This window comes from Papilio machaon, chromosome 8 (assembly GCF_912999745.1).
Source record: "Papilio machaon chromosome 8, ilPapMach1.1, whole genome shotgun sequence".
Classification (NCBI taxonomy): Eukaryota; Metazoa; Arthropoda; class Insecta; order Lepidoptera; family Papilionidae; genus Papilio; species Papilio machaon.
The window spans coordinates 283,438-298,043 of record NC_059993.1 but is presented as its reverse complement, the minus strand read 5'-3'; the positions used below and the strand labels follow the sequence as shown (position 1 = coordinate 298,043).

Here is a 14,606-nt window from a genome sequence, read left to right as displayed (position 1 = left end):
AGACGTCTACTTCTCAGTGGAGTTGATGGAGTTGGTATCAAATAAATCACTGAGGTATATATCGCAGAAAATTTTAATTAAATTGTTGCGTAACGTTGATCCACCTCCAGGAACCTTTACATTGCGATCTATAAATCAATGCACGCCATCTATCGATCAATTAACAACTAATTAAATGACAACATTAGACAATCTGGAATATGAAATTATTGTAAAATAATGAAAGAGATATCCCGACGTATTCTCTAGTATTATTAATTTAAAAGGTATTCAATAAAGCTGCGCGCAAACACTCCGGTAACTCAATTAAACTGAAAATTCAAATTGTGTAATCGCTAACGAAATTGAAAACGCAAAATGAAGACTCCACGAAACTCTGGCCAACATTGTAAGGGCGTGTTTACACTAAATAAAGCGCAAAAGGTACGGATTTGTAAGGATGTAAATCAAAGTGAATGTTTTATTAAACACTCAGTTGTGCCGGATATTCAAATTAAGTGGCGGTGTAAGAGCTAAGCTAGTATGGAACACGATTTTAAATAAATTCAACGTTTTAGTTGTGACTTTAAGTTGTTCTCGAGTTTTGTGTTGATAGAAGAATGACTTAGTTTATGGTTTTTTAATAGGAAAATATAAGTAGAGCATTTCGTAGACCGAGAACTGCCATTTAATTGAACCTTAAAACTCATGGGTTGCAAATCACGTCACAGTTGTAAAGTCGTTCTGACTCCATGTTATGTTAGCCTCGCAAATTTCTACCTCGACGTTTCCAATGGCAATATTTACCCGCTACTTTCTGTAAACATTCTTCAGGCACATCTCGGATACAACTCGTACAAGAAAATTAAGCTTGTTAATTATATCTCGCATGTAAATCCCCCCCTCCCCCCGCCCCACCGCCCTGTGACTTGTGCCTCCCCCTACCTTGTATCCCCGTGTGCCTATTGTAATGATGAAGCTAATGTTTTATCAAGACAGTGGCTCATTTAAATTCATTAAAGGTAAATGTAACCAGACTAACAATATTAGAAACAAACGTAATACTTGTAGTTTATTATTATAAGACAAAGTATTGTGTTAGTATTTCATTGGCATTAAATATTAACTTTATTTAATGGAACATAACTAACTAAAGTTATATTAAAAAGATAACTGAGGACTTTCATTGAATTATTTGAAAATAGTAAGAAGTATGGTTTTCCTGCTATTATATTTTCTTCCTTCAACTTTCCGCTTTGGCTGCTTTAATAACCCGTGGCAGTACTTTACAGGAGGAAAATCTTTGAGAAAATTTCGTATTTATTCCTAACGGTCATTAATAACAAGTACCAGGCGAGCAGAACTCGACCGGAGCAAACTTCGTATCTTGCTTCCGCTAACTACTGAAAGATGGTAATGAAGCACACTTACCTTCATAAGGCCGTCTCTTTTGCACTCGTCGGGTGGACGTAAGCCCGTCCTTGTCTCTGTCCCTGTCACGGCCACAACGGCCGATCTAGACGGTGACAAGAAATTAATTAGGGGAAGCTGGAGAAAATAATGGTCTGCCGTGATTTTTAAATGAAATTTATTTTCTCCACTTCATTTATTTCCCGACGACATGACACTTCGGAAATTATTAGACTTTACAACGGCTTTGCTGCTTCAGAGCAGCCTCAGGGCTCCGAGGTAACGTTTCAGCTTGTTTACCTTTTACGTGTTGTAATTCTTTTGTAGCATTTCATTTTCTGTTCGTATTTGATTTGGTAATTGAAAAAAAGTGTTTGCTTTCGTTAAATGTTAATTTACTTTTAGAAATAAAAACGTTTATTTTTGTATTGTGGTTGGTTTTATATAAACAGTTCCTTTACTTCAATAGATTTTAATTGTGAATCAGACAAAGTTTATTTTGAAATCGTCTAATCAGTAGCTTTGAATATATTGTATATTTATATCTGATACAAATTACCTGTAAATTGCACATCATGTCATATCAAGATAACATAATGCTCGAAACTAACAAATATTATAAACCTGATAAATTGCGAGGTCATTAATAATGTAGCAATTATGTCCAAAGCAACGCAGGTTTCGATATTGATACCTTCACTATTTCATTCAATTTTAGTTATTAAATCTACTAAGTTAAAGCATTAATTAGTATGGCAGATATCGAAAGGGATAAACATATTCGTTTCGATGGCAATCCTGTTACAAGCATGAACTGATTCAGGCGATACAATTGTAATATCCTTGTAATTGACTATTGTCACGATATCTATGATGTTGTATAAACGATTTTGTTATTAGATTTCATTACGTCCTCAGGAAATAATAACAGGCTGATGTGTTACATTCTAAAGTATCAACTAATACGTATAACACACAATTGAATGTACAAAATTTTCATTATTTATATGTAAAACCATGAATTCCAATAAGAGTGTTAATGGAACAAAGTCTTTTATAAAGAAACTATCAGTTTTGAATGTTGTAATAAAGAAAGCGAAATCATATCTGCGTTTATTTTTTGAAACATCGTCTATTCATGGACTAAACCATTTCGTGGCTCCAAGACGTCATCCTTGTGAAATGTAAGTATCCTTACGTGCAGGTAAATGTTTACTAACTATATCATACTACGTAAGTGAATACCTTGACCTTTTTGTTTTAAGCTTTACTCGTGCACATATCGTTTCCATCATAATAATACTTCTTCACTTCTCCCGTTCTTTCTTGCAGTTCCCTATGGTTGTCTGTGGTATGTCTGTCTTTATTTGGCGCCATGTATCTTTCTCACACAACATGGGTGAGGTACCAGTCCTCGCCCACCGTGGTCTCTATGGAGCGGGACATGTTTGCTTGGAACACCACATTTCCAGCAATAACTATATGCATCGAAAATAAAATTGATGAAGAAAAACTTGAAAATTATATTAGGTAGGTATTGCGTAATCTGCACACATGTCTGCACACCGATCAGTTACCTATGCTTACTCGTAAAATATTTTTTATTGTACTAGTCCTCTTTCTTCAAAGGATCCTGCTTAATAATATATTTATCCTTTACGAATATGTATGAACTATCCAATTGTTTCAAAACACTTAGAAATTCTGAGGATACTGACAAATCGAAGCTACGAGAATTCGTTAAAGCACTGGCGAATGCGTCGTTCCAAACGTTCGAGTCGCTGCCGCGCTACGGAGCGGTGCCTGCCGACCACTACATGCGGCTGATCCTCGAGCTCACGCCGGACTTCAAGCCGGACATCAACATTGGCGCCGCGGGAGTCACTCTCGGTCTCGTACCTACCATCACCGAAATGGGCCTTTGTTATTCTTTCAACTCTAAAGTTGCTATCTACAATTCTCCCACGTATGTTACTTGTAATATTGTCTCATTGTTAAGTCTAGTGTCTTTGTGAACCTTCTTGTGAGTCAACCTTAAGAGTTTGTTGTCAGTTACAGGGAAGCTGACAAGTGGAATCTTGTGAAAACTGAGAATGAAACATTTTTTATTCATCCCCTGGACGGAGAGGTGTTTGCTCAGCTCATCAACATTTCAGCTTCTTATAGTGTCAGTTTACTTTTACGAGTAGTATAGTCTTCCAATTATTTAAAAACTTTTTTAAAATATCATCTTGTCCGTGTTTTAGGTTTACATTCATGGGCCATACGAAGTTCCAGACATTTCAACTAAATATCAGCAATCATCGAAAAATTTCTATATGAAGATCTATGTGACTGCTGTGACCGTGTACACTTCATCGGAAGCTGCTAAGTAACTTTATATATTGCTTTTCTGCTTTAAATTCTTTAACAGCTCCTAGTGCCGCAAACTGATTCAAAATAATAAATTATTTTGCCAGATTTTGCTATGTCGTATAAGTACAGCCACTATTGTGTTTAATAAACGAACCAAACTTTGTGATTTTTTTAGATTAAGCATTGGTCAACGGCGATGCAGATTTCCCCATGAGAACAATCTGAAGCATAACGCCATATACACGTACACCTTGTGTCGCATGGAGTGCAGAATTAAGTTATGCCTCAAGTTTTGTGGATGTGTTCCACATTTTTATAGAACAATACGTGAGTGAACATATTTTTTCCTAACGATTATTTGGATAAGCTGTGCGTTTAAAGTTTCGCTCACTTTTTAGATAAAATTACAATAATAATAATAATTCCCGATAATAATCGGAAGTACAACTTTGCTATTTATTTGTTACAGGCGATGAAAAAACTTGTGACGTCGACGGCTTGCATTGTTTGTCAAAATATAAAGGTATGCAACTCATGAAATAATTCCATTACAAACAAGGAATATTTCATAAATTCTATTGCGCTATAATTTTAGATATACTATATAAACTGCGCGACGATTCCGACAAGAAAGTGAGCTGCGAGTGCTACCCGATCTGTGACGACATAAACTATGTCATTCAAACAAGTGTTAGTATCAGCTGTAATAATGCCTTTAACACTCAGTCCCACACTCAGAATATTTTAATGATCACTTAATCTAAACTAATTACAAATTATGCATCTTAAGGTGCTGAAAATAAAATATGTGTACGTCTCTCAGGCACGACAAGAGTGGTTTTTAGGCACCAACTTACAATGGGGTATTGTCACCTATCCCCGCATGAGGTACCGACGAGACATCATTTTTGGATTTACTGATGTCCTTGGTGAGTGTAGTGTAGTGAGCAATAGTTCATCCATTAATTTAAAATACGTTCTCTCTGGATACTAATAAAGTTTATTTCGTGATCTTGAAACGTCTTACAGTAGCGGTAGGCGGTATGGCGGGCCTCTTCCTGGGCTGCAGTGTGCTCAGCTTCACTGAGATTGTGTACTTCCTCAGCTTGCGCCTGTACTGGTACTGCCGAGGTCGTTGACCTTGTTATCGAAGTACGAAAGAAGTTCGACTCCTGCGTGTGTAACTATGGCTTATCATGTTTTGTTTTTAACTATATACTTCTTGTATGTAATATTGTATGTATATATGTATATGAACCAATACTGTCAACGCTAATGTTACAATTACGTGAACGGTGTGCTCTCATGTCCGCAATGTGCGAAGATTTTTGCAAACAAAATTGGCTACATAAGCCACATGCGAGCACACTAACGTCAAAACCGGAGTTGAAGACAGTCGCCGTGGCCGATATCGGCCGGGGTTACTTCATCATTTATGTTAAGATATTGAATACCTCAAAAATATACGAATGAATAATTTAATTTAGTAAAACCTTTTTGTGTAGGTTTCATTGAACAAAAATAAATATTACGTTCGATACTTATAAGTTAAGTATAAGTTATAATACTTAGGTTAATGTTGGCAACAAGGGATCGTATACCCTCAGGTAAATTTAATTTAAGGGTTGGAGCAATTGGCGGCGACGTATATCGGGTCGTATTAACACATCGTAAATTCAACCCTTAAGCACCTTGCTAATAATTAAGATAGTTGGGCCCTTTTGAATCGCTCGCTCAATTAAGCAATTCAACTACTATTGAGGTCGGCTTAAGTAACGGGTTAGGGCACCTTTGTCAACAAGCGAGACCTTAAATGAACTACTGATATTGGACAAGGACACCGATTAAATATTTAGAATCACTTGTAGTTGCTTTACATGTTTTTGTGGTGTTCAAAATTATCTCTTATTGATCATTAATTTGTATTATAGAAAAGCTGTCGCTCGCGGTTTCGTCCGCGCGGATTTAAAAAAAACTTAATTAGTTGCTTATGTGTTCTTTCAGTCTATGTTCTACATCTATGCCTAATTTCATCGAAATCCATGCAGCCGTTCTGGAGATCCATCCAACGATAGAACGAATTTGTACAAAAAAAATTAAGATACTAAATTTTTAAATAATTACAAAAATGTTTCGTACAGTTTGATATTGAATTTAAACCTAGAGATTATCCGTTGCTTTTATTACATTAAGGACCGTTACTTAATTTTAATTTTACTGTAACTTTTATCTCTACGTACAAGCTTGTCCTACGTAGCATATAAATGACGTTTCAACTAAGTTGTTAAGCAAACATTACAGTTTCTCCGTCAGATGTCGCGTCTACGCAGAGGAGTTTAACTGAGTCGTAAGGCGCATGTTTTGTTATCTTAACGCTAATAGTGTGTCATACACCTTACACATAAAACCACTCGTTATCGGCCTATCTTTAGTCGGCAAGACGCTCCACACGTCGTCGGAGGCTTACGAGGGGATGGGACAAGGGGGGAGGGGGAGAGAAATGTTAAAGATTATTGTTTGGAGTTAGCGAGGTGTAATTTAATTCAAAGACGTCCTACCTCTCTCTTAACGATGTTTGTTAGGCTTTCTAGTGATGTGTTATACGATATCGATAATTTTAATCATTTTTTTAGCAAAGAACTACAAACTCTGATACCCCATTTGAACTATTAAACATTGTCATTTCTAATTACTTATGTCTTGGTAGAAACATCAATACCTTACTTGTCACCTATGAGGTGGTCTTGTAGCAATTAACTGGAGTTTTTTTAGTAGTTTGCTTTGTTTTTCTTTGGATACCTAGATAAAATAAATAGATAAGATAGGCACAGCCATTGTTTTAAAACAAATACACAAAATTATTAATTGACAGGATACGTAGCGTTTTCGTTCCCCTGAATTTTCATGGGCTACATCAAAGATACTGGTTTTTATCGATATTAGATTCTTGAAGTGAGTGACTTCCCTAGTCAAGGTGGTGTTTATTAATCCTATATGTTAAGATTTTAATTGCGGGCATCAAGTGGCTTTGTATGTGAATAAGTCGCGGGGTAGTGCCGGGGCGGGGGCAGGGGCCGAGGCAAGGGTTGTCTTTGTTTTATCTGTGCCGCGCCGCGTGCGGTAATTGCGTGGAGCTTGTCGATTATACCTCGCTACTTCATCTTAAGAAATTTGTTTTTGAAATCAAATTGCGAAGATAGTAAATTGACAGAGTAGAAACGCAAATTAAGATGATATTGTTTTTGCACGGCAAATGAGGCCGGCAGGAAAATTAAATCAGATCAGCAGATTACCTGATGTGAACATCTATGATCTAACACGGTCAGATTATTTCTTATATCTTCATTTATGTTCTTATATAATCTGTGAAGATAAAGGTGACTTCATTGTCCTGGTAAAAGGTTTCCTTATCAACAGTTATAATTTAAAGTGTAGTTTCTTTCGCTTCAGTTAACATAAATTAGTTACAGTTACGGATTTGCATTACATTTTCTATCAATTAATGTACACTCTGTATAATGTTTCGTTATGAAATGCACATGACTTTGTTTACCTGACACTCATAAACCTTTATGAAATCAGATCCTTCTTGTAAAAATTTAATATCTTCCAATTTCTAAGAAGCTAGAGCCATAATAGTCTGTCTTTAGACGATTGTCTACTCGCTACTCGCTAAACTTGCGGTTAGAACCGCATACCAGACGATGTCATAACTTTCAAGGTATCATTTTAGAAGCTGAAGTGATAACTCTAAAGAATCATCTTTATAAATGTAATGAAAATAATGTTTTTAATATCATGTTATGGGTAATTTACTTTTTTCTGTAAAATTAAGTAGTTTTTTTCCCTCCCTATTATCGTACAGTTTTATTTACTGGAGCCCACCTTAAAGATTGCCAGATAGAATATAAGAATGATTTACGATCTGTTTTTTTTTTACCGCGATAAATAGTTGTCTTAGAGGTCGTAGGGCGGTTTGCCTTCATTTTTCCGAAGGTGGATATTGCTTGCCCTTTTTTGCTGATAAAGAAATGACGAATGAAGTGTATGCGGGATCGGTTATGGGCGCGAGCTGCGACTGCTGGATTTATGGGGTGATTTATTATTGTTGCGGTCCACCACTCGGTTAAATTGCAATCTATGGGTTTCTGAAACAGGAGCTGAAAAGGTATTTTCTTTTCCCTGTCTCCTGTTCAAGTGAGCCCCAGTTTTTTTTTTCATGAATGCGTCAATGGCGGCATGATTTATTGTTCACGTTGGTATCTGGAGCGGTAACATTAATAGATAAGTTTTTTGTACTTATGAAGATACATCTAACTATGGGTTAACAAGTAATACACAATACAGATTATATAAGAGAGGGCTCATTAAAAACTTTCCCAACTAAGGCTGTGCTTGTGGCAGACTCCGACACAATAGGGCGAGGTGAGGTTGCTGTACAGCGTGTTCTAATTTTGTTTAGTTTCTTTTGGTTACAGTGGTGTAACGTTATGTAAAGTTTCATTTGCTCTATAAAGTGGTGCATGGTGTATTTTGTGAAAAATATATTGAAAAATATGCACAGCTTAGTGGACTATCAAATAAGTTGTCTGACTTGTAACATAGCAGTTAAATGTTGTTTTCTTAGCTACTTGAAACTTCATCAGTTTTGTAACATTACCATGTACTCACAATTTACAATAGTTGTATGAGATTACGTTAATTGCAAACTGTGCTTTCTGTAACTCTAAGTGAGCGTATCATAAGTAATTAGTTTTCAGACATGTTAAAAAAGGGACATGCTGTATTTTCAAAAAGGTAACAACCTTAAGTAAGCATGTTTTGTCTCTTAGTTAAATCTTTGTTCGCGGTGATCCGACAGAAGTGGCGCCCCCTTGCCGCTGCCTCCTGACCTTCTCCCTGCCTTCCTGTCACTTGTGACATCAAACGTGCTTCATAGTGACAGGAAGCTAACCGCCTATTGTTGAATTTGTTAACGCCTAATGAGACAATGATAGAGATCACTTTGAAAAGTTTCAAGAAATGATTAAGTAGTTCGAAAATTCTTCTCAAAATGAATTCACATTATGGTACTAAATATAGTAATTCGATACCAATGTCATTCGATAGTAAACTCTAGTGTGGCCAATCGTTACAAATTAGGATAAACAATACATTATTGTCGTGGCAGGTAAAGCGTCACATTAGAAACAATCAAACTAAATGAAAGCCATGTTATTCTGAATGTACACTGTTTAAGGAAATTGATATATACTTCATGATAAGCTGAAGTCCATTGTATGAAAGCAATTACAGCAGCAGTGTCAAATGCTGATGACATAATTATATCGCAGTTAATTTGGAGTTGCCAAACATAGGACCTGCAGATTGCAAGTCAAGTGCTCAACCCCTGAGCCAAATTTAAACTTTACTCTTCCTATTTTTGCCCACTTATATTGAGCAGCGATTTTTTGTTCTAGTTAAGTATTTCATGGTAAAACGCTTACAAGTTAGAACGCAATGACGACCTAATTAACGGACGTCTGAAAGCACGCACTAATTTCATCCGATTTTTATTAAAATCTATTTTTAATGACGTAAAGCTTTTCAACATCCATTGTTAGGGCTTGCGTACAATTAGGTGCCCTAATACTGCTGGTATTAAATTCTATATTCATAGTGAGGATACTAAGACAAAAGAATTATAGTAGTCCAAATATTGATGACGTCATTATCTTTAGAGACATTTTATCAAAATGATTGGCAAATTATACAAGTGTTTGTTGGATCACTTTTAAATTCTATGAAATTTCATTTCATTTAGTTTATTTCTCGACACATCTTATCTCTAAAATCATAGTGATTTTAGAAAAAAAATTTAAACTTTGATAGTTTGGAACAGCCTTTACGTGTTAGTAATTTAAAATTGAAGTTTAATTTGAAATTACAAACGATTTTAATGAAAGATTACATTTTATTAATTAGTTTTTAATTCATAATTAGTGACGCGTTAGTACGTTAATATATAGATTGAGTTTTGTGAAGGAGTGTTAGACTGCGGACGTAACAAGAAGAGGTAATATGAAGTGGTCAATATTGGTATTATTCGCCCTGGCAGCGATCTGCTTCGCCGACAATGTAGCTCCGTCTGTCACCTTTGCCGTCCCAGCAGCTCATGTCTCAGGTATCAAGAAATTTAATTCTTCAATAGTTTTGTTTTCTTTTTTAATGTGTCCTTGTCCGGACATTTTGTTTCGCCGAAGGTTTAAATAAGGTTTATGAGTACAGTTTTCAGTTAAATTAAAAAATAAATTATATCTCTTCTCTTAGCACCTGCTCGGCTCACAACGTGTAGCAAGCCCGAGGAATGCTCGACGGCGTGCGAGACGCAGTGCCCCACAGCTAACGTCGCCAACTGCGTCAACGGCCAATGCAACTGTGGCATATGACATTTACCATAAATTATCTCATGAAATAAATTTTCTCCAGTAACTGTGTAGTTTAAGTTCTATAACCATTTTATCTTACTTCTTACCAATATCTTACTTCTTACTAATATTATAAATGCGAAAGTTTAGATGGATGGATGGATGAATGGATGTTTATTTGAAAGCATCTCCAGAACGGCTCAACGGATCTTAATGAAATTTGGCACAGATGTAGAACATAGTCTGAGAGAACACATAGGCTACTTATTAAGTTTATGTTTGATTCCGCGCGGAAGGAGTCGCGGGTGACCGCTAGTCCACAATATAAGGGATTCACGAAGGTTATGATTATCTGGTTCTATGGCTGTTACGAATCTTTGTTATTTAATTTTATTATGTCTCAGTTAATTTAATCATTGAATTAATTTTTACGGTTGAACGTAACAGCGTTTAAATCAATGTTAATATGCGATAACGAATAGTAACGAGGCGTGGCAAATTTCTTCGCGTCTCTAATTACATTGAGCTGATATTCTCGTATTTAAGCACTGACGACGTCTCACAGCTAGCATATTGTCAAAGGCAAGTAAGCGGTGAATAATGAAGGTCCTCGTCTTCTTGTCCATGTTGATGGCAGCCGCGTTCGCCGCGAACTACGGAGGTCCGGTCCCTCTGCACCAGTCCGATGCTGTTCCATTGCAGTCTTCCTGTAAGAATTTATTTTGAACAGTTGTTCCTTCATTATTCTATCCATTCGATGAAAAGAGTTACATCTCATGTCTATATTATATGTCCCTTATGAAATGTAACTTTACTTTAGTCTTTTCATCAGTTGTTTCGTTTTATTTAGTATTATTTTTCATGCCAACACAACTCATTATATTTCTAGTTTTTATCATATACTAGAATTTGTGTTATTATATAATCAACATTTATATATAATCTCGTGTAAGTAACCCTTACTGTCTCTATTTTTATTTAAAGAACATGCTTCAACCCCACATTCTCATTTTACCTCAGAGAGTTCATGGGGTCCTAGTTTATGTTCAACATCAAGTGAATTTCGACTTGATAATTAGTGTATAACAATTTGTATATATATTTTAGCATCTGGAGTATCGTTGGGCGCATCTTGTCTCGATTCGTACCAGTGCGTGAGCGTTTGTATGCGGTCCTGCTCGGCTGCGCTCACTGCTAGGTGTATAGAAAACCAGTGCTATTGCGGCGTTTGAATATAATATGCATCTATATATCGATTTAATGACAAAATTATAATTTACGATTTTAAAAAGTTTATGATTTGAAAAAAAAAATACAGATTTTACAATAATTCATGTGAAATAAAATGTATGCACACAGCACATCGTTTTAATGGTTTTTCTTCGTGGTATTTTTATTCCTTCTTTTGTTTTTCACGTCTGGTTTCAACCTTACCTATCGGGTAACTCGTTAATTTTGTCCCAGCGTTCCAAGACTTAATTTGAATGAGTGCATACTTAACAGATTTGTTTATATTTTAGCATCCGGAAATGGGTTGGGCATACCGTGCATAACTCCTTATGAATGTGTGCCTGTGTGCACCATTTATTGCCGAGCTGCTAACCAGGCTAGGTGCTACGAAAATCAGTGCTATTGTCGTGTTTAGACATTTTCTTTCTAAGAATATAAATATTTGTGAAAAAGGCAATCGATTTAAAATAATCTGATTTATTTCTAAGTGAATTTAAATAAATGTCATACGCATATTCAAATCTTTTTCTTTATATTAACTCTATTGTGCATTGAGCTGAAAAAAAAACTCAAAAACCAAAAAAAAAAAATTCGGTCCAACAATTCTATTTCGTAAATTATTTGGATGTAGAAAATAGCATTTTTATTTATACATAATTAATTATTACTAGTGATGAATGACATACATACGATGCGACGTTTTGCTGCCAACTTTTTTTTAAATCTGATTACGGCCCAACTTTCGCTTCATTAACCTCTATCGGTGTTAAATCAGCCGCAATCGGCTGGACTTTTCGTTCATTTGACTTTTTCCGGTGAACCGCCCCCCCCTGCCCCTCCCTTCCACCCCTACAGCTCGTGTACGCGATCCGCAAAGCGGCGCGGATCAAATCAACCGTTTATTTGTACGCGACCACTCGACTGTGGCGGATATCGCGGATATATCCCGCCTATTTGTGGTCAGAGTTGAAAATTTAAATTAAATTTCGAATTGCAACATTTTTTTTTAATTATATCGTTTGGCAATTTATTAACAAATCAAAATATATTCAAAACAATTACTTGATACAGTTTATACTAAACTAATTATAACTACCTAAAGTACTCAAGATAAAAAACCCTTTTCCAGAGTGTATTTTGACAAAGAGCCAATGTAACGATCCTCTTTCACTTATTCTAAGTGAAAAAGTTTTATACCTTATATGAAAACGCCAGTTTCATAAAAAGTCTAGGGGGAGGGAACAATCTTTTAAGTATATTTTCAGTAATATATTTATAGTCAGAAGTTTGCATTTATAATTTATCTAATAATTTAGATAATTAAACGGCATAACGAATTTACGATTTCAAACATGTAGTAGGTATTCATAAATTAAGCGTTAAACTGGTGGCTGGGAGTCAACGCTGTCGATATTGACAAAACGGAGTTTGTTTGTCCGCAATGAGGCTGTGTAATTAGCCGGGAATGAATCCGGCACTGCGCACGATCACACCGATACTCGATTGAGGGAACCTGTTACGTAGCCTACGCAATTACAGTGGAACAAGTTTACTTTTACCACTTATAATAAACATTTAAACATTGACAATAATATTCTTAAAAATAAACTATTTAAAAAGTATTAATTAACAACTTGACTTTAATGAAAAATTCAAAAAAATAACTCTGTGCTTTCATTTTTGCCGAGGACAAACTCCTCGTCTTATGCAATGTAACGGTTTTCGTCCGTCAGGTCGTTTCTAAGTTATGTAACTCTTCGTCAGATGAAAAACATAAATAATACTTGTTATACTGCAAACAAATATACTATGTGAGGGTTTAATATGACTATTTAATCCGCCTACAAACAAATTGAGGACACGCGCTGCCGCCGCACTTTGCACGTCTATGAGATAGTTGCAGCGTCATTCACATTAATTCCGCGACAATTTTGTATTCAAAATAAGCATTCGCCATAACCGGTTGCCATCTAATTATCAAATCAAACTATGAATACAGAGCGTTTGATTTCAGTTCAAGCGTAAAGCTTTATGATTATTTCATGTATTCAACACAGTTATGTATTTTTTTTAATGTATAAATAGCCTCTCATAGATACTCATAATTTTTGTTCAAATAAATAGTATATACATTCATACAACTGTGTGCAAAAACATATCCATAAGAACACATTCACACAAAAATATTTATCATCCAGATAGCAAATATTTATAGGTTATTTTATTGCGTATTTTTATAATCCTTAAATCACCGATACAAAAATATATAAACGTCGGTCGGTTTTATTGCTGGCTGTTAATAAATTCGCCGCAACATGTTGAATTAAATTAACTAATAGTATGTTTGATCGTTCTGTTGGTTCGTTGAATCTGTCCACCTGTGATATAAATGAAACACTGTTATTATGATATACCACAACGATAGTTTAAAACAATATTAAGTCTTACGATTATCCTTTGGCAATGGGAAAGCAATACCGTGTATCACCTAAGAGTGTGAAAAAACTATGTGTAAGTACACCGGCGCCCCGCGGCCTGAGGTGGCGACATGCGAAACCACTCAGCACCCCGCATCCCTCGACAGCCCCGCACCTCACTTAGAAAACGTTTTATAAAATGTGTAAGATTTAAACGCTACTCTTAAGATAAATTATCCATTGATGGAAAACTAGAAAACCTATATGGTGAGGAAAATAACTTAACTTTAGATTTAAAACATTTTAAAATTCTTTAGAACCAATTTCTAACGCCTTATGAAACCTTATTTCGGTTTAATGTTTCGACGTTTTACTCAATTGGTCTCTGTTTTCATGTTCTAAAGAAAATATCGAATGATTGTTTTATGAGACTTACGATGTAAATGTTTAAAAACATCTTCGAGGGCAATTGTTAAGTATATTTGTTTAACCTTACTTTAGTAAGGTGGTAGGCTAGCCCGGTGGGGCGGCGGGCGGCGGGCGGCGGGCGGCGGGCGGCGGGCGGCCTCCATACATCAAAGCAGTGCACTGTATTTTATACGCAGTTTGATAATTTATATGCATATTTCTCGGCGCCCCGCGATTTACTGCCAATGTTCGAGATTGTTTATGTTTACTGCCTCTAAGTAGGAGAGAAGTTGCTCGACAAAATCTGTTTGCATACATTAAAAAAATAAATGTAAAAAAATAGTTTGTCTAATATATTTTCAATTTACACATTTTTTCAAATAAAACTGTAATCAATAAT

At 35.7% G+C, this 14,606-nt stretch overlaps 1 protein-coding gene and 1 long non-coding RNA gene across 2 annotated transcripts; both read left to right on the top strand.

Annotated features, from left to right (window-relative positions):
• The first annotated feature begins 2,406 nt into the window (after positions 1-2,406).
• On the top strand, positions 2,407-4,883 carry LOC106714315 (pickpocket protein 28). The gene is made up of 10 exons (XM_014507332.2): positions 2,407-2,573; positions 2,722-2,919; positions 3,089-3,355; positions 3,442-3,556; positions 3,636-3,760; positions 3,920-4,071; positions 4,214-4,267; positions 4,340-4,434; positions 4,568-4,673; positions 4,774-4,883. Exons 1-10 carry the CDS (start codon positions 2,407-2,409, stop codon positions 4,881-4,883), a joined length of 1,389 nt encoding a protein of 462 aa, XP_014362818.2.
• Positions 4,884-9,754: 4,871 nt separating this feature from the next.
• LOC106714325 lies at positions 9,755-10,185 on the top strand. Its single transcript, XR_001357167.2, has 2 exons — positions 9,755-9,907; positions 10,054-10,185. It is a non-coding gene; the product is annotated as an uncharacterized LOC106714325 (long non-coding RNA).
• Positions 10,186-14,606: the final 4,421 nt, after the last annotated feature.